This window comes from Podarcis filfolensis (genome assembly GCF_964270895.1).
Source record: "Podarcis filfolensis genome assembly, chromosome: 5".
Lineage (NCBI taxonomy): Eukaryota > Metazoa > Chordata > Lepidosauria > Squamata > Lacertidae > Podarcis > Podarcis filfolensis.
This window is the reverse complement of record NC_139608.1, coordinates 60,217,129-60,238,603: the sequence shown is the minus strand read 5'-3', so window position 1 is coordinate 60,238,603 and position 21,475 is coordinate 60,217,129. Positions and strand designations below refer to the sequence as shown.

At 44.8% G+C, this 21,475-nt stretch overlaps 1 protein-coding gene across 6 annotated transcripts in view; it reads right to left on the bottom strand.

The window, feature by feature from the left end:
• INPP5A (inositol polyphosphate-5-phosphatase A) overlaps positions 1-20,338 on the bottom strand; it is a 253,172-nt gene extending 232,834 nt beyond the window's left edge. For 4 of the 6 annotated variants that reach the window (XM_083617007.1, XM_083617006.1, XM_083617009.1 and 1 more), the window contains exon 1: positions 15,634-20,338. In XM_083617007.1, coding sequence (XP_083473133.1) covers positions 15,634-15,708 — 75 coding nt within the window. In that variant the 5' untranslated portion in view covers positions 15,709-20,338. Of the gene's footprint in view, positions 1-14,506; positions 14,770-15,633 lie in introns of those variants that run through there. The other 2 variants (XM_083617010.1, XM_083617011.1) reach the window with 1 other exon arrangement.
• Positions 20,339-21,475: the final 1,137 nt, after the last annotated feature.

Sequence of the window (21,475 nt, the reverse complement as noted above, 5' to 3'; positions counted from 1 at the left end):
CTCTCTTTTGTAATTGATATATATTAGAAATCAATAAAGCTATATATTTTGTTTAAAAAATAAAGCTTCTCCTGAGCCTATGAAAGTAGGAAACTTCCAGGAACTAGGAAGGAAGGGGAATTCTTGGGGAACCTAAAGCTTAGGGAACTTAGAATGAGCTTGAAAAGCCTAGCCTTCTCACCAAATGACCCTTACCTCTAAGATGGGGAAAAAACCTTTACTCTTTTTTCATCAAGGAGACTTCCTGATCCTTTGTGTCATCAGAAGCCAACAGATTAATCCCCAACCTCTAACTGTACCTGTCAAAATGAAACTCCTATCTCCAACTGGCAAGCAGGTTCTGGGAATCCTATACAAGGAAACCAAGATGTTTCCTAGCAACCAAAACTGTCCTTTATATTAAGGAAATAGCATTTTGCTTCAGCTTGGTCCAGAAGGCCAAGACTGCCATGGATAACAGGACTGGAAGTGAACACTGAAGAGGGAAGCAATAACCAGCAGAGCAACTGGATCGTTGCACATCAGTGTGATACTGGAAATGACACATTTGTCTCATAATCTGGCCAAAATAAACAAACTTTTATTTATATTATTTATTTTTAAAGGGCTGCTGCTTATTATTTAATGAGTCACCTGTCTTCGATTTTTTTCCCCCACCATGAAATTCCACATGGATGACCATTTCCAACTATTTTCCTTGTGCGTTTTTTCCTCCTTAGGAATCATCCCCCCCCCAAAAAATACATTTGTGTTCAATACAGAGTGTTCGGCCTAGAATCTTAAATGAATGTTGATACTTCCTCTTACTCATCTTCTCATAAACAAAATTGCGTGGATCAGAAAGCCTTTTACCATTCAAGGATGCAAGAAAGCTACTTATCTGCGGGACAGTTTGTCAGGTCAGCTTTCAGCAACGGTTTCCTGTTCCTCTTGGGGGTGGGGAAGCCAACTGCTACTGCTTTAATAGCTTTAATAGCTATGAAGTGTATACAAGATCGGCAAATAAATAGTTCAGCTCTCCTTGCTCAATAGCAGGCTAAGTTGCAGAACAGAATTGGAGGGGCTTTGGAAGAGAGGAATGTTCTATAGCAGAACAATTTTCTTTTATGGGAAGTTTTTCACATTTGAAGCCTTGTGAGGAGCAAAGCTTACTAGTAACTCAATTATTAGCTCCTTTTCCAGTTGGCGAAAGTTGCAAGAAGATTTCTGATTGTCACGCTAAAATCATATCACATAATGGTGTCATGGAGTCTTGAGCCATATCTACACCACATACTTAATAACTGGCTTAAATAGTCGTTCCTCAGCGAATCTTGGGAACTGTAGTTCCATGAGACTAATCCAAAACTAGTATACAACACACTGGGATGAGGAAGTTATTTGAAAAGGGAAGTCACCAGATGAAATAGAGAATGCAGAACCTGGAGTGCCCTATAAACACACTAGACTGTGTGCCCTAGTTTGTGTTAGAAGGCAGGGAGAGAAAACAAGTGCAAGGAAAGGAAATACTGCACATCAGGTTTATTGTTTAGATCACAGAATCTGCAGAGCATATACAATCATCTATTTTTACAAGTAGGAGAATCTTCCAGTTCTCTTGGCTGTAATAAAAATATTTGCACATTATGTCTCCAACAAGGCCTGCAACAAAATGTTTCAGTACATACAGCCCTCCTATCAGTAGCACCTCCAGCAACACATTTATCCCCCTCCCTCATTTTTCTGTTCTGTTTTTCCAACTCATCATCAATCTCCCCTGGCTACTGAGCATGTTTAGTTCTCTTTGGGCTGCTTGGATGCTCCTGTTGTTGTTGTTGTTGTTGTTGTTATACTAGTATTATTATTTCTGCATACCTCCACGGTCCCCCGTGCATACTAACGCCTTCCTCTCATTTCCCAGTAGCCCAATTTTGGTTACAGTCCTGCTAGCACTCAATACATCAGTTCACTTTCGGGAGGAGAAATATCAGAATCCTCCCACAATAAGAGAAAGAGTGCTTTTGGAAAATGCGCAGCGAAGAGGCACAATCTCAGTTATGAGCTTATGTAAAATCCTTGTAGAATCCTACAGAAACACATTCAGTTTTGGGAGAGGGTGTGTGTGTAAAAAGAGAGACATTCATTAAAGCAGCTGTTTCTGGGCTGCATTTCTGGACATGGGTTTATTCCCTGACAAGGGCAGCGCTAGGAGAGAAGAAACTCTGTAGTTGCTTGCTTTTTCTGTTTTCATACACTAGAGATGGACTGATAGCATTTTCCACTGTTCAGATTGCATATCTCCCAAAGGACATGAGAGACACAGTGCAACAAAATATTAAGAACCACAAAAGCTTTTAGCACTTCTTTGGCACTTTGGACAGAACACAGAATTGCTTCCTGCCTGCATATCCAAGAGCAAGGTGAAAAATAAAATGTGAGCAAAACAGGAGGGAAGGCAAAATTTAAACGAACAAACAAACACTCCAAGATAGGTTACAGACAACTAGTAAATTTAAGTAGTGGAAAAAAATCATGATGGTGATGATATCTTTGCTTTCTGCGGAGGGAGTTTCCCCCCCTTCAACTCAGAGAAGATTTTGAGATTAAAAGGAAGCCTCCTCAAAATCACATTTGCTCTTCACAGGAATTAAAGGCAAAATCCTACACTGAAGTTACAGCGGCTGAGGGGAGCAGAATGCAAGATATGCCCCCACTACACACACACACACACACACACACACACACACGTGTCCATGGAAATCTGCAACATGCTAATGGCCTACTGCCAAAAAACAACAACTGACAGTCCACATTAACAGTGCAGCTTCACAACAGCTCCAAGCTTGGCACCAGGAATTTCCCCCCACCCCATCGGTAGTAAGAACTGGGGAAGTCAAAATCATATCGTTCAGATGTTGTTGGGTACCAACTCTCAGTCTCAGTCAGAATAGCCAATGGTCAAGAATGGAAAGAATTTTAGTCCTTCACAAGGGGGAAAGAGTGTGCTTTCCTTAAAAATGGACCATAGAGAAAGCAAGGATAAAATATTCAAAGGAGAGTTGCAAATATACAAATAGATAATAAATATTCCATAAAACAAAATCAAGGCTACAAACACATATTAATATGGAATACTGCTTGTACATTTGTCCCTTGGAGCATTTTGTCCTTCTCATCTGCAGGATACCACGTTGGCTACCCCTGACAAAGAATTTTACCTCAGAGATGTTGAAAGTCTTCTATTTAACGTTCAGAAAAAGGCCCTTCCTTTTTTCATCTGTACCAACTGTATAATTTTTTTTTAGAAGTGCAACATCTTCATTAGCAAGTCACATCAGAGCACTGTTGTTAGTACTTGCTCCAAGCCATGTTAGAGTTTCCTTTTAGCGCCTGCCGTTTTTGCCAACTTCTCAATTAAGGCAAAACCCCAAAAATTATTCACTGTTGAATTTCACCAGAAAGAAGCAACAAACGCAAAAAATAAAAAATGAAAAATGAAATGAAGGTGGGATAAACAGACAAAGACACGTCAGCAAATAAAGTTGTGTGCAAGCAGCGCAGAGACTAATCCTCAGGCGTTTCAGCTGTTAAATAAAATTATAGTAATGGGGGCAGGGGCACAAGAGGGAAGCAAGCCAAAAGCCAGCACAGATAACAGGCTTTTAAAAAACCCCGAGAACATACGTCTAATACGAAGTAAAGTTTACTTTGCCAGACGTTCCTATGGGAAAATTAGTTTTGCCGTTCCCATGGGGATTGCTAGATCTCTAAAATTAGGCAGCTTGCTGCAAGGAAGTAGAAGAAGAGGTCTGTAAGGGGGACCTGCATTTCAGCATCCCAAAGGACTTACAGTTCGCAAACATGGCTGAAAATGAGGTGGCGACAGCTCATTTTATAAAAGAAAAACAACTAACTTCCACCAAGATTCTTGATCTTAAAAAACAAACAAACCCAAGCTCTACGAATTAACTGTATGAGGCTAGCTCAAGCCTTTGGCAGGGATGCAGAGAGACTGCACCAATCCAGTATCCACTTGAGATTTCTATATGGGATACTTTGACATGCGAGCTACTAACCAAACATGCACTCCCCCCGTAACACACAATTAATGCTTAATCCAGGCAAGACTGAGGCACTGTTAGTGGGTGGGTTCCTTGACGGGATGGATGGGATATGGCCTGCTCTGGATGGGATTACACTGAAGGAGCAGGAGTGTAATTTAGCAAAATTACTGATGCCTGAATCTCAAGTGGCCAAGGTGGCATGGAGTGCCTTTTCTATCAGCTTCAACTAGTAGCCCAGCTGCACCCCTGTCTAGACACGGAGAGCCTAATTTCTGTTGTAACCCCTAGGTAGAATTACTGCACTTATTTTTATTTGCAGGAGGCAGCTATCGCTGATGTCCTGTGGTTTCTCCATAATGTTTCAGCCGTTTGGGAATGGTGCACAGGTTTGCCTATGAATTCACTCTGCGATATTAAGTTGGGCCAACTTATGAAAAACAAAACGGTGGAACAGGAATCTCTCTTCCCCTATAACCTGCTGCAGCAAAAAGCTGCAGTGTCAGCCATGAAGGTTTCTTCTCTGGATCTTAAACCCAGATTATTTCAGACCAAGGGATTACTCAGGGTCCTTGCTGCTTCTGTACCTCCCCAGACAGCAGTCGGATACATGTATATGTATGAGAAGGCTTATGCCATGCACTTTGGAATCGGAAGGAAGCTCCCCAAACCACCTTTCTATCCCTAAATGTACAGGGCCTCACCCTCTCAAGATATGAGAACCAAGCAAGAACCAAGCAGCTTGGGTTCAGAGGGCAATGCTGATCTGGCAAAAAGAAGGAAGGAAGGAAGGGAAGGGAAGGGAAGGGAAGGGAAGGGAAGGGAAGGGAAGGGAAGGGAAGGGAAGGGAAGGGAGGAAGGAAAGATAGATGGTTCAAACAGGACCAGTTATAAATCACTGCCAATAATTTTGTATGTGGATTGATTGCATAATTTTGACTTATGAACGTAAGCACTTGGATAGCCATTCCTGCTGCCAGGGGATAGTGGGGTTGAGGCTGGCATGCCAGTCACACAGACTGGCCAGACTGCACTTTTCAGGTGTCAGAAGCAGACTATTATCACATGCTCGTGTCTGTACATCATGCTGCTGTTGAAAGCACAGAATAACTCTTCAACCAGCTGACAACTCTAGTCAACAGCCCCTGTTAAAGTCATCAGTTAGCTTTCTTCATCGCATGAATGAAGGTTGCAGGGCAGCTATTTCTCTCCCTCTCTCACGCGCTGGAGGAATGTTGCATCTATAGGCTGTATAAATGCCCTCCCCACATGGCAAGCAGCACTGTCAGATAAATGCAGAAGCAACCACACTCCTTATAGCTGCTCCAATGCACCCCTGTTACTGCCGCACAACACACCACAAATACCACACACAGGCCAACGGGGGGAAAGTTATCCAGCTACTGCAAGAACCGCTGAGTTCAGGCCCCAAAGACCACAAGGCCACCCACAGAAGGTTTCAAGGGGAAGTCAAAACTCAAAGCAAACAGCAAAGCGGCGTGATTTTACTCCTCATTAGTACGGATCCTTTAAAACAAGTGTGTGTACTTGTGTTTTCCTTTCTGGTCACCCAGATGCAATTCTTAACCATCACAACAAGCAACCAGGGAAGCAGCTATTTACAAGACTGCTGAACACCTAACAACTCACTGGGCCACAAGAGATAAGAACATAAAGCATTCATATTTCAATATGGATAGTTATGGAGCAGTCCATAGTTATAAAATGTGGTGGGTGTGTAAGCATCACACTGATGATTGGCATATTCTCTTTTTTTCAAAAATTCCCCCTTGCCTTAAAAATCGAACACACAGTTCAATTTGGAAAATTGATTTTTGGACAAATTTTGAACTATTTTTCCTTATGCAAATGTCACCTGGTTGGTGGCTAATAACAGTGTTATGAATGCTGCTCAAACCCTGCCAGCCACACTTTTTGTCAGGCAAAGCTTCCAGGTAATGATCCAGTACGTTTCACAAGGATCAGTGGCCAAGCTGTACCAGCTACATCTTTGTTAGGGAACTTGCAGGTAAAGGCTAGGAAACAGTTGGGGGACTCCCCATGAATGGAACTTGTACACAGACACACACACACTGATGTAAGCTATATCTGTGCATGCAGGGAATAGAGAAAGACTCAGAATGACAAAGAGATAGACTCAAGGGGAGTGAACAGAAGGCTTAGAATGGCCTTCTCTAAACTGGCGTATTCCAGCTGTTTTGGATTACAACTCCCACCATCCTTTGACCATTGGACAATGCTGTCTGGAAGTGATGGGCACTGAAGTTGACCGAGGGCACCAGCTTGAGGAATGCTGATGGGGCACAGGTGTCTCACTCATGTGAGGCGGTGGGTCTTCTGCTTATAGAAGTGGTGAAGCCACTGCACTGGATATTTGTAAATAAACTTGAGGCAGTCTCTACTAGCCAGGCCTCCTTCCAAAGGAAGCTAATCCCAGATAAACTAGCCATGCCTCCAAAAATTCTGACCGGTCATAGAAATGGGAAGCACACAGCAATTTCCTTAGAATATAAGCAACAATATAGGAGTCATGCAGAAGACAATTTAAATACCCAAGCATTCTTGACTGCATATGCCTTCCATGCACATGAGGTGACAAAACATAGCTGCACACACATGGATAGGCTCAATCATGCAGCTGGCAAGATCTATGCATATAATAAAATGCCAAGGCTTGTGATCCATGACCAGGTACACAAACACAGCAGGTTTAGTGGAGCATAGGGCAGACGAAGCCACCAACCCAGTACTCGAAAGATCAAGTGCTAGGTTCAGCAGATTGAAGGACCACAGTCCTTCCTTTAGAAATCCCCTACACTGAAATACAAAAACTTGATCCTCTCTTTCTCCAGCCCCACCCTGAGATCTTCTCATCCAGCAGCATTAAAAGCACGCTAAAGCAATTGATACCTAGTTTTGGACCTTAATCACCCCTATATGCAAACAGAATAAGCTAAAGGAGTTTATTCTTCCTATTCTATTTTCCATTTGCTACAATTTCTTTTCCCACCCATCCCAGATAGGAAAACATGACAATTGTTTTGACGTTCCTCCAGTTTGCTTGCTTGCTTGTTTGTTTATTTTGAAACTTCAGAAAACAGGGTGAAGAAAATGCATAGCAAGTTCAGAATAAAGAAGATATAGTGTATCAGACAGCGTTTCTCCAAAAACAAATTCCTAACCAGTATGGTATGACACAAGGAAAGGCACCTCTCTACACAATGCTAGGGTATGTGTGGAAACAATCATTTTATAGCAGCAGACTAAAAAAACAACAACAGTTAAGCAACAACTTAAAAAAACTTTAAAAAGAAGGGCCTAATCCTATACAGTATTTGAGTTCTGCTAGCTAAGGGGCTTTAGGATTTGGCTGAAGCACCGCTACATTGGCAGACTGTCTTCTACTGCAGCTGAGCGGTTAGAGAACTGTCCTGCTATGTGTTTGTGTCATATAGAAGCTCTATGTCACTGGTTTTTGCTTTGTTGCTTTTTGTCACCTGGCCCTTCCCCTCTGTTGATTAGCAAGAGTATTTTCCTCCCAGGGAGTAGGGCCTTGAAGGGTTTGCCAAAATGTCACCCCAAGCTGGGACCAGCCCATAGATTCCTACTCCAAGCATGGAAGTTTGCACCACTAAATCAGACTCTCCAAAATCAAAGAAGCCTCTGAATGAAGACATGTGTAAACTCGTGACTCAAAGCCAATGGGGGACCTACATTTGGGGGGCCCTGAAGCTTGAACTGTTATGGGGGGCCCTTCACAACCAGCAACGAGGTCTGGGTAACCACTGTTATATTCTCCAATGGGGTTGTTCCATGACAGAACGCCATACACACACACACCCCTACTAAATCTCAGATTTTGCTTTAAATCTCAGATTTTGACACTCTACCTTTACTGTGTTACTGACTCTCAAACTTTGGGGTTGTTGAAATATAGACAACAGAATTAATTTGAGTTGCGCAACTCAAATTGGGCCTACGTTTTTAAGCAAGGTGGACTAAAGTCACTTCCGAGGCCCTCCTAGGATTAAGGGCCCCGAAGCTTAAGCTTCATTAGTTTCATAGTGGATCCGCCCCTGCTCAAAGCACAGACAACATAACACTGAACAAGATCCAGATTTTGCAAACTACAGTACACAGGTGCTGTTGCAAATTGTACTGATCAGAGCTAACACAGAAAGATGGGATTGCAATCAGTCGGCTCTTAAGAGTCCAGAGATACCACCGCAATTTAAAAGCCGCAGACTAGCTTCCTTCAAAACCTGATCTTAAACCTTTTGATCCCAGGGTGGATCATGAAACCTTCTCAAGAAGGGCTGTGTGTATTATTTCAGAACTCTGTCAAAAGAGCCGTATACTATGTGGTTCTCTAACCCTGTCACGATGTCATACACTATCACAGGGCTTGTGAGGAGCACAAAAAGGTTTAAACCCTTGACTGTAGGGGTGCCAGAAGTGGGATCACTACTGGACGTGTTTGTGGACTGAGGAGGCTGCAGTATCACTATGTGTGCTGAGGACGTACCCCATTGTCATGAGTTCATTGTCTTAATTTGTGCATGTGGACAGCGTGTGGGTGCCACTGCCAGTATGGACCCTGGTTGGTGGGTAGTGCTGGCATTTCCAGAGATGCCTGCAAATTTCCCCTTATGGAGTTGTTATTTTATCCTCTACCAGGCTGAGCATGCTTAGGCTGTGGCTCCGGCCATTCTGCTGGTTCCCCACCCACTGGAGTACCGGATTGTTCTGTAAATCCTTCCCCCCCCCCTTTTCCAGTGGAGAATTAGTCCCAGGGTCTGGGTCTTTGAAGGAACTTCATTGAAGCTAAGATAGTTTAGGTCCAATCAGTGCCTGGATGGAAGAGAACCTTCTCTGTGTGGAAGGTGGGAAATAAAATTTAACCAAACAGAAGCATGATAAGTCAGTTTCAATTTGATGAATGACACATACAACAATCACAGTCTCTCTAAGAATTTCCAGACAAGGAGCCTGTAACAAAAATGAAAGGTGTTGTGGAACCTTAAAAGCAATTTGTGGCCTTTACTGGGCTTATCATTTACTTGGAGTGGGTAGCATTTTAAATAAAAACAGCAATAAACAAAACCTAATTGTAATGTCTCTGTTATTTGATTTGATTTTTACTGTGAGGCACTTAAGTGTAAGAATGAGACCAATAAATATAATGTTACAGCGTTAGCTTTCACAGACTAGGGTCTTGTAGACTACAGCCTACCCTAACCCACCAAAAACTTATAAAATACTAATATGTGTTAGCCTTTGAGGTGCCCCAGACTCTCTCTTGTTCTTTTCTAAGGCCGACTCTTTTCAAGGCAAGACCCGTCGGCCAATACCAAGTGCACTTTGACCAAGCCGTCAGAAGTACTGCAGAGCCAAATTTTAAGTGTATGCTGCTATATAGCTGTAAATTAGAGACAGCCGTTAACCAAGGGTGAAATTCATTTAGTCTGTGGGGAAGCTGTGCGATCATTCTTTCCCTTCAGAGAGATGCACAGGGAGGAAAAATACACCTCTCAAGGAGCGGAAACAGCAGCCATAGGCATTTGGTATCATTTGAAAAACATACTGGAGTCAGAAGAGTGTAGATGCAGAATCCTCTCTCATGTCTCAAGCCATTTACAGTTCAATCAAGATCCCCAATGAGCTAAAACACACCTTTGAGAGTGCATCAAGCAAAACAGGTAGATGCAAATGACCGGCTAGCATCTTTCCCCAGTCTCTCTCCTACAAACCTGAAGCCATCGTAATCTGACAGCGCTTAGTTTAGTTAAGACCAGAGAAAACAGTTGGCAGTTTTACAGCTCAGGATGTATGTAAATGGGCACAGAAACCATCCTGTGTGTCACCATTTTGGTGCTTGTTTGCATCAACCATGGGAATAAACAAAAAAGCAAGGCAAACAAGTACACCCTCAGTTCAGCAATATTCTAATACGAGACAGATTAGATAACAAAACCATACTCAAATGATTATTATGGCTAATCAAAACCATATTGTAAACAAAATCAGGAAGGGGGGGGGAAATGTATTTTCAGTCAGATCTCTTAAATGTAATGAATTGTTCACATCCACCAATAGTGGTTCCTCATTTGTAAGTGCAACCACTTATCATAATCTCGGGGTCAAATACACAATAGATTTTTTCCCCACTCCAAGTAATAGGAAACCTGCAAAGTAGTCATCTGCTAGTTTATAAATGTCAAACCTCAGAGCTTAAGACCTCGAAACCAGTCACTTCATAACATTTCTTAATTATTGTCACAATTCCAGATTTTTGACCACTCAATTTCCAAGCCTTGATTCCAACAGCAACAAGCTCTAAGGAAGAAGCGGGGGGGGGGGGGAATCCAGAAATGTTTGGACTACTTTATATCCCTACCCAACGCTGAACTTCTTGCAGCTGCTTTAGGCTGAACTTATTCTCCATATTCTACACATGCATAGGCAATGTCCTGTTTTAGGTACATATGAGCATCACTGAACAGGCATGTGTAGCAAAGGGTGCCTCTGGGCTGACAGTATTTTGTGGGAGGGATTCACACGTGCACCGGAAAATTTAGGTTTACACAGTTCAAGTGGATTAAGAAACTCTGTTGAGCCAGCATAACAAATCCATTTTTAAAAAGACCACCACCCTGCAGACCTTTTTCAGTTAGGAAAGTGATGAGGAAATGCACCGAGAAGCAAGGGATTGACAAATTACCAACATAAAGACTTATAAACACCCTGTAAGCAAATCAGAATCGTTGTGTGCACTCCCCACCCAACAAATCAGAATGAACGCTCAATACCAGACATAATCTAACACGCTGTCTGGGGAGCCTGGCAAATGCATACATGTTTACTCAGATATGAACAAGATACCCGTTTTAGAACATAGCTTCAATCCTATACAGTACAGTATACACTTCCTGAGGAGTTTGCCCCATTGACCAAGACTTACTTCTTAATGAAATTGTACGTCTCCAAACACTCATTACTTAAGTGATGCATGAGAGGTGGGTACACCCACATTTGACCAAAAACCCCAGACGGTTGGGCTACAGGTCAATGTTGGCTTTGGGTTGAAAAGTGTCAGCCACCCCTGAGAGGTACCACCTCCAACTCACAGGAACCAACTGGGCCACGCAGCAAGGATGCTGCAGAAGAGATCCCAGAATGTTTTCTCTAATTCTAACACAGCTAGCAAATTACACATCCAAGGAAAAGTGGAACTTGGTTCTCGGTCTCTGTGTGGCATTATAAATTACTGGAGAAACACCAAGAAGCAGCTCTTAAGAATAGTCAGCAGGGATTGTATACCTAGAGGCATTCAGACTGGGTTCAGCAAGCCAGGAGTTACCAGGCTTCTAGATAACAATGGGAACAGCACGTTCTTGGGCAATGAAAACTTTCTAGTCAATCTACAGGCCCCACTAAAGAAGCTAAACACTCCTCAGAACAGTCGTATTTCCCTCAGTTGTCTGGACTGTTTCATTCTCAGTCATGTACACTCCTCATTTAGAATTCCTCTTCTTTCTCAGAAAAATATAAATTAATCTTGACTCTGATTTCAGAGGCATTTCTGTAAGGATTGACACCTGGCAAGTCCTGCGCTGAATTTGGGCCCAGATGTGAAGACCTATTGCTAGAAAAGCTGCCCATTCAGTGTTAAATTGTAGGGTGGGGAGAGGAAATGGACTGGTTTCACTTCAATAGTTTGCCAGATTCATTTACATCTGATAAAAGTAATTGGGATGGATTACTACCCCACTTCAAATGCTGTGCTGATCCATAATCCTTTTCTACTCTGGATTTGGCACCAGAAATTTTTTTGGAGGGGGAAGGGGGGACTATAGTGGAATATAGTCTAAGTTTAGCACTATAAGTTTTCTCTGTGCTAGTTGCTTTCATAAAAAAATCTGTTTGCAAATAATGCTGAAGTAATACACTATATTCCACTATAGTTCCAGAACTGGCTTTTCTACTGCGTGACAGCTGAAAGGCAACATGGAAATTAACAGTTAGAGGAACGCCATTAAAATGGAAACGCCATTGCCATGTAAATGCAGCCTAAGGAAATCAAACATTGCTGCCTACTTTATTTAAACTAAATCTTAGTAACTTTTAGGTAAATAGATTTTGGCCTAACAAAGCTTAATCCAGCATTTTCACATCAACATGTGAGAAAGTATCTTGAGAATTTTATAAATAAATAGCACATTGTATACAGCTGAGTTGCAGTATATTTCAAAACAAACCAAAGGAAGCACTGTTTTTACACAATGCATAGTTAACTTAGGGCAGGGGTCAGCAACCTTTTTCAGCCATGGGCCAGTCCACCATCCCTCAGACCATGTGGGGGGCAGGACTATATTTTGAAAAAAAATATGAACGAATTCCCATGCCACACAAATAACCCAGAGATGCATTTTAAATAAAAGCACACATTCTAATCATGTGAAAACACCAGGCAGGCCCCCAAATAACCCAGAGATGCATTTTAAATAAAAGGATACATTCTACTCATGCAAAAACACGCTGGTTCCCAGACTGTCTGCAGGCCGGATTGAGAAGGCGATTGGGTCACATCTGGCCCACGGGCCTTAGGTTGCCTACCCCTGACTTAGGGCATTCACTGCCACAGGATCTGCTGAGGGCTACTGCCTTAGAGCCCTTGAAAGATATCCAGTTATCCACACTCAACTTAAATAATCATTAACAGTCCCATTAGCCATGACTGAGAAGCAATATATCACTGAATATCAGACACATGATGGGGGAGAGCTGTTGCATTAATATCCCACATGGAGGCATGAATGAAGCCAATGGAAGCTCATTTTCCTCCCAGTTCTCAGGCTTCAAAGCATGTGGAGCACCTGACTGAAAGGGCACTAAGCTGCATAACAGTTTGAGAAAAGATTACTGGCAGATCCACACCACACCATATATTTAAACCGCATCTGACCACCCCCCCACACACACACATTAAGAGCACATGGCTCTCCACACCCCTGAGAATCCCGGGAACTAGTTTTTGATGGTTCTATGAATTGTACCTCTGTGAGTGGGAAAACTACAGCTCCCAGGATTCTTTGGGAGAGGTCATGTGCTTTAAGTGTATGGTGTGGACCTGTCCTAAGTGAGTTGTGCATGTGTTATTACAAAGCATCACGTAATTCCACTATAGTCTCAGGCCTAGAAAACACGCAAAGCTCCTATGGAGAACCTCTAACCTCCAAGTATTGTAAGTGCTGCAGTAGATCAGTGTAATAAAGGAGGCGACCAAGACCCCTAAAATGTGAACAGCCACCTAAATTCAATGAAACTATTCCATTTACACTGAAGTAATGCAACACCTTAAGCTAATCTGGAGAAAATGGCATTAACAACTAAAACTGCCATCCTTTACCCAAATATCAGGAACAAGATATAAAGCAAGGTTACTGCAACATGTGCCCCGGGTTCACATCCAGGACCAGGATACAACTTAATAATTAGATTATTTTTTAATTAAAAAAAGACTTTACACCTGAATTTATTTTACCACAGATCCTCATCAGGAAGCAATTTACAAAATCTAGAAACCCCAATCGTTCTTGGTTTGTAAGTTACTTCAAATTATATCAAGATAACAACTCAGAATGCCCAGATATGGAGGAGATGTTTTTGACCAACAGAAATACAAGATTTCTTTCTTTCCTGAGTACAGTGGAAAAATGATTATAAATAGGGCTAGCACACTGGAGGAATTGATACACACACACCCATCACAATTAACATTATTTTTGCACCTGTTGTTCCTTGCAAAAACAAAACAAAGATAGAACAGGGAAGAAAAACAAACATTAGTACATATTCCTTTGTATACTGAAGTTTGCAATTAGCAGCCACTTCTCTCATTGGCGCACAAACCTTTTTATGAAGCCATCTCCCTGCTAATTACCGGTAACCTATCCCTTCTTCCCTGCTCTCCCTTCCCCACCTTTTATTTTTGGCACTGGGCATTTGTACTTGAAAGGTATATCTGGGGAAAGTGACTTTTTTTTTTAACAATTCCAACCAACTTAAAAAAAAAAAGCATAACCTTCTTTCAACTAAAACAAAGATATAGTTTAACTTTTTTCATTTCCAGAAAAAGTTTTAACAACAAAAAAGCACATATTTTCCTACAACCGAGAGTGCAAATCTAGTTAGTTGTAGATAGTGCACACATTTACACTGTTGTGGTCATACCTTCTCCCATTCCCCAAATGCTCCAAGGTTTCAAAACCTGGCCCGGTCTGTCAAGACAGCAACACGCAGTTCTCAAAGAAAAGGCAGTTTGCACAACTTCATTTATATAGCACTTGTTCACACTGGGTGATTAGCAAAACCCAAACTGCTTATTATGTGCAGGGGGGTCATCACAGACCTCCCTCCACAGATATCAATTTGTGTCTCCTCACCTCACTTTGGCACACAATGTTATTTCAGAGCGGCTCAGCTGGTAGAGCATGAGACTCTCGATCTTAGGGTCGTGGGTTCAAGTCCCACGTTGGGCAAAAGAGCCCCGCGTTGCAGGAGGGTTGGACAAGGTACTCCCTTCCGATACTATGCTTCTACGATGGTCATTACTTCAGGGCTTTCCTCCGTGCCTAGTAATTCTTCCACCAGATCATACAGCTGAGGACCACCGGCCCTGCTCACGTGTAATGCAAAACAAGTGTGTGAACCGCCTCTAGACAAGTTTTGCAGGGAAACCACAAGAAGCTGTTGGAACCAAGACGCTGCACAAGTACCTATGGGCAACGCGGCTGCAGAAAGGATGCACCAATTAAAAGGGTAACGCCGGGGGTTTAAGTGCGTGGGAGGGAAGGTCCTGCGACCCCCCCATCCCCCCCTCCGCCAATCCCCCCTCCCCCAAACGGCGGGCAGTTGCCCCAACTAGAGAACAGAGAGGGAAAACTTTGTTGAGGACGGCGGGCCCGGCCCTCTCGCCGTCCCCAAGCGCCGCTTCCTGAAGAGCGCCGAAGGGGCCGGGCGGGGCGGAGCGGCCGCGCCGGGTCAGCTAGGCTAGGTGCGCTCTCGGGGAGGCGGCGCGACTCGCCTCCGTCCTTCTCCGCTTCCTGAGCGGGGCGGCCCAAAGGGAATCCCCAGTCTGACGCGCAAGGCGTCAATCCCCAGAAGTGGCACCGCGCAGGCACGGGCTCCGGCTTGGCAGGGCTGCCCTCCAACCGCCCGTGGGGTTTTCTCCTCGCTGGGAAGCCGACACTGGAAGGGCGCTAGGACCTGGAGAAAAGCCACGCCGGGCTCAACCCCGACCTCCTCCCCTTCCCCACCCCCCACCCCGCTTCCGAGCCACCAAGGAAGTAGGCAGGCTGGCGCGGTCATGGTCGCCAGCAGCCACTCCGCCAGCGATGCCCCAGCAGGGAGAAAGAGGGACACAGAACCACCATTGCCCAAAGCAGCCAGGGCGCACGAACGCGCCCGGAGCCTCCATCTGCAGCAGGTGACCGGGCTCCACCTGCGCGCGCGGCGCTTGCGAGGAGCCCCCCACCCCCGACCCGGCCGCCTGGCCAGCCCAGCTACTCACATCGTCGAACAAGGATCCCACGTTGGCCGTCACGAGCAAGATCCCGGTGTTGGCGGCAGTCCCTTTCATCGCCATGATCCTGGCCCAAAATAGTTTCTCTGTGCGCGCGCGTGTATATATTTAAACAGACGACGAAGCAGCACCCCACCTCCGAATTGCACGGAAATAATCACGGGCAGGGAGGCCAGCGGGCCGTGCACTCCGACGGCGGGAGAGGGGAGAGTCCGAGGGAAGTTCGCCCAAGTGCTCGCCTCGGATGGGCTTCTGCAGAGGAGCTTTACGCGCCGGCTGGCGGCGCCCCAGCGGAGGGAGGAGACCCTCGCACTTCTCCCGCCGAGGGCAGCAGGGGCGCCGGCATCCGGGCTGAGCGCCCCGTCTCAGGGGGGCCGGGTGATCCCCCACCCCGCCCGCGCTGGCTGCCTGGCTGCCTCCCTCCTCGCTGCTGCAGCCGCCGCCGCCTCGTCGGGCAGGAGGGGAAAGCGGACTTCGCTCTTAAATCGCCCCCTTCGCAGCCATTCGGCTCCGGCTGGGAAAGTTCCTCCTGCCGCTGGCCGTTGCTGCTGCCGCCGGATCCTGGTGCATGGCAAAGCCCTCCAGAAATACAAAGGAAACTCTTCGGCGGAGGGAGGGAGGGAGGAAGGAAGGAAGGCAGGCAGGCAGGCAAGGGGGCAGTGCCCGGCGGCGGCGGTGTCCTCGCTTCCAGGGGGGCAGCAGCCCAGGCAGAGGAACCGCTCGATGCAGCCGGAGAAGCCACCCCTCCTCTTCCTCGTCCTCCTCCTCCTCTTCCCAGCCTTTGCCTGCAATAACAGAAAGAGGAGCAGCAGCCGCGACGACTAGATCTCTGCACTCCTCTGACGTCACGGGCCTGACACGGCTCGTCTTAAAAGGGCAACGGCGCTCCGCTAGAGCGGGTCGACCGAGCAGTCCCCAGCCACAGGCTGCTGCTGCTGTTTCTTCGACGTTGGGGAGGGCGACGGGCGACAATAACGTGCTTCGAGTGCAGGGGGTTGCGAGGGGAGGGAGAGGTTGGCCTGCGGTTGCTTTTGCTGCACTGAAGTGGGGGGGGGGTGTTTGTGTCTGTGTGTGTAATCGGCGGAGGGTTTCTTCAGCTTCGCGCCTTCGGAAGAGGCAGCGAATTACGCAACTCGCGCGGTTGTGGAACTGGCGTCTGCAACGCCGGGTCGGATGTGTTTAACGCCGGAGCACGCCGCACGATTGTTGAACCTTTCCATACGCTCGTGTGCTTTTGAATGCCAGGTGAAACTTATCTGCCAGCCGTTCTACTAACTAGCGTTTCAACGCATTTTTTTCCTCCGTGTGAATCTACATAATACTGTATTAACTTGGGCTTCTGCGTCCTATACTAAAAGTCGAGGGGGAAAACCGTGCTGTTTCGACGTTAGTATAGCACTCAGTTAAAAAAGAGATCTCCAGGATAGGACATCTGGTTTCCTGTTGCCTCTGCATAAACAGATGACATCATTGCAGTGATGTTCTGAATATTCAGGGAATTAATTAAGGGTCGTATAATACACTTTCAATATATAGAAGCAGGGGAAACTGCCTGAGACTGAGTCAAATCACTGGTCATTATAGTCTGACAGGAATCCACTCTTCAGATATCAGGCACTGGTCTCTCTGCCAGCCCTACCTAAAACTCCTGGGCATTGAACCTGGTACTTCTGCATGTGAAGCAGATGCTGGGCCACTGAGCTACAATTCCTTTTGTTTCATGTACCTATGGAAAAAGAAGGGCTTCCTGACTCCCAAGAAAAGACACGACATAGAGACAACGCTCTACCAGCCCTGTCCTAAAATATTTGCAGCCCAGTTCTATGCAACTTCCTTTGATGGACTTAACTAGCCGTAGTAGATTCTGAAGTGCAGGAGCTCATCCTGAGAGCCCAAACAGCTGTACACAATATCTCCATATATATGCACACACACACCCTCACAACAACACAATCCCCTGATATACAAGGATCAGCCGGCAGCCATCGAATAGAGGTCCAGCAAAGGCTGGTATCACAGTGCTTTTGTGTGCTTGAATTGCTGATCAGCCATGTGCCATGATTACAGTATGAAGCAACACTGACTAGGAGAAAGTTCCACTGAATTCATGGTGATTGCTTTAGTTAGAAATGCAACCGATCTCGCAAACAAGTAGGAACCCCATCAAAGGAAAGGAAAGAACTAACGAACTATTCTTCCGCCTACCACACATACTCAGCTTGATTTTTCCTGTTATAATCTGTTTTACTGTCATAGTAAAACTTGAAAGCCTCATTATCACCTCTGGCAGATGAAGTAATTGCTCCTGCTCTCAGTGTTCCTGTACTCCCATGTTCCTGCTCTGCTACACCACTGATAAGTAAGGTTGCAGTCGTTTACTCATCTCAGAAATAGTCCCATTAAGCTCAATGGAGCTCACTTCTGAGTAGATGTGCATAGGATTGCACTGCTCATACATTATGTGTGTTTAGGAATCTATATGAACAATAGGAGGCAGAACCTGATCACAGAAAGCACCTATAGGACCACCTACTTTTGGCACTCCTTTGCAGACATTCATACTGAATACATGGCTATGTTACCCTGTGATTCATCTGGAACCTGACATTTTTATGGACTGTAGAACATCATGCCTTGTGCACAAATTCAAGGTAAATTTGGCTCTGTTTTGCCGTAACTTTTTGGAATTGGGTACAGAATGAAACAATTAAAACTACCTATTAAAAGACTAAAGAAACACATGGGAGTCTTGATCTGCTGACCACAGAGAGGCGTTTAAACCCAATTTATACAGGCTGATAGTTTTCTATCTTCCATTATATATTTGGCAGTTGTGCCCTATTCAGCCACTGAATCAAGCACAAGTCTACATTCCATTGACATTAGCACAAGTGCTTGAAAAAGCCAGTCAGGAGTAGAACCCAGGGCTCTTAATAGTTGCACAGAGAGGTTTAGCTGTCTTTTCACATTTATAGTCCTAGTAGTCAGTATACACACCTAGAGTTCACACTAAATACATTACTTCTGGTAAATAAGGCATCATAGCCACCAGAGGGCTGTTAAAATTTGGGTTCCAGACTTTTTAGACTCATCTACCCATGTACTATCTGAAAGCAAAGGTGCGTATTGGTTGCCAGATGTGAAATATATTGGCATTATTTTCATATCTCCTACCCCACTGTAACAAATGCAAACACCACCTCCCGACACCATCTGGCTGGCCTTGGGTGTAGAAGTGGTAGCATTTCCGAGAAAACTACCTTGGAGGTCCTGTCTTCAGGATCCTACTACCAACCCAAATTCAGCTTCAAAGAACTCATGGCTACATTTCCTGATGCCACTGGTGCCAACATGCACCACAACCACTGACTTCTCCCTAGCATTACATACCAGGCCATCTAGGCAACAACCTTTCTACCAGGCAGGCAATCTGCCCTGTGGCCTTTATGTTCATCAGACACCCAAGTACATATGTCCTTCATGATAAAATCACACATTACCAGGATCGCTCCCCTGTCCCATCGGAGTATCCTTGGAATGAGGGGGTAGCTGTTCATTCCTCAGGGAATCAGTCCCTTGTAAGGGAATGTTTCTTCCTTCCTCTGAGTGACATTTTCCTTCCAAGAAACCCTAATTTCTTCCCTGACAGCAGGGGAAATGTCACGGGGGTGGGACACAGCTATAACATCTCTGAAGGCCTCATCCACCACCCTCTCTGCCTCTCTTAGCTTTCTCGGGTTTGGCACCTTGACCTCAAGGAAACAAATGTGTTATCAGAAAGCCAGGAGCTTCTTGCTCCTTAGACACACCCATGACCTCTGTCCAACAAGGAGAGATGCTCATGCAAAACAGAAGAATATCCCAGTGCCCCTCCTGGCATAACTGTGTTTGCACTTTTAAGGGGTTTTTTTATTGAGAGTATGGTAGAGGGGGGTTAATGGAAGGAAAGGTGAAGCCGAGGCCTGTACTCTAGGCCTCCTCACCCTGCTGCCAAACTCACACATCTGCCTAACTCACCTTGGTGCTGGGGCTGCCCTAAGTGGAACCGGTTCCCCTTGTTAGGCTGCCCTACACGGACTGGCAGCCACTCTCCAAGTTTTCAGGAAGGAGTTTTCCTAAAGATGCCAGCGACTCAACTTGGGATCTTTCGCATGCAAGGCAGATGCTAAACCACTCTGATTAGATACCCTCACAGCATATCAATACTATTCAGTCCATCAAAGAGACGGTGTGTGAGCCCTTAAGAAAGGAAAGGGAAGAAGACCCACATTCTAAAGGAATTCCTTTCATCATCTCCACACAGTATGTGTGTCTTGCAGTATTCCTTGCCTTGTAATCAATAATTTGAATCATGGGCACGTAGGTCGGGAACTATTTTGAATTCTTTATATATAAATCCTTTTCATATATTAAAAATTACAGAAAGAGTGGGAGAGACTGAGAGAGAGATCTAGTGCATGGTTCTTGGTGCTGTTGGGTTCCAGAGGCTCTTAGATCTTTTATTCCTTTTCAGAATATTTTCAGAGTCAGAAATATGAAACAAGCCATGGCACTGATCGCTAGCTTCACACGTAAGCAAACCATGGGGGTAGGCTGTTGCATATTTTAAAAGCAAAGGGCTGAGTTGTTAATGTTATAACAATGTTGTCGTGCAGTGGATCTTCAATTCAAACAAGGGAAACTTTTGAGAAACAGCAACTGTCTTATGTGTGTGGGTTTTTTGGGGGGGGATTTCCTATGCCATTTGAAGGTCTGATAAAGTAAACACTCTTCTACATATTATGCTGTCCAAGCACCATCATATTTGACTTTATTGTCATTTCTCTTTTTGTCAAGTTGATGATTTAACGCTTTTATCAGAATAATTTTTACAGAGTTGACTAACAAGTGCAAGTCTCTCTCTCTCTCTCTCTCTCTCTCTCTCTCTCTCTCTCTCTCTGTCTCTCTCTCTCTCTCTTTCTCTCTCGTGTTGTAGCATTTATTTATTTATTTATTTATTTGCTTGCTTGCTTGCTTGCTTGCCTGCCACCCATCTGACATGGCTGCATCAGCCACTCTGGGTGGCTTTCAACAAATTAAACCACCAAGCACAGTAAAACATCAAACATTAACAACTTTTCTATGCAGGACTGCCTTCAGGTGTCTTCTAAAAGTCAGATAGTTGTTTATTTTCTTGACATCTGCTGGGAGGCCGTTCCACAGGGAGGGCGCCACTACCGAGAAGGTCCTCGCCTGGTTCCCTGCAACCTCACTGCTCCTGTGTGATGATTTATTGTATATTTCCCCAACCTGGTGCCCTCTAGCTGCCACTGGACTACCACTTAGGGGAGAACCACTGCCAATCTGTGTAGATAATGCTGAGCTAGATGGACAGGTGGTCTGGCTTGCTGTAAAGCGTTGGCCATGCCCGATGTGACTGGTGGTAGTTGTATTGCATTACATCCGGAGGGCAGCAGGTTGGTGAAGACTGGTTATTGTATTGCATTCAATGGGTCTTAAGAATAAGTTCATCTGATTTCAGCTCAGCAGCTGATTAAACAGACATGTTATGTACTTTGATAAATCGATGAAGCAATTTCAAAGATCAAGGGATATTACATGAGGATTTTCTGCCTTGACTTCCTTTTCATTTTCCCTTCTTTTCATTTTCTTATAAAAAATGCTGTATGGGTCGCTTAGCTTAGTGACTAATAAAAGGGAACCACACACACACACACACACACACACACACACACACACACAGCAGTCGCAAGCCCTGTCCTCCAGGCAATGGTACTGAACTATCACTGTGGCTGCACTTGCAAGACTTTGCCCACAGGATGTTCCCAAG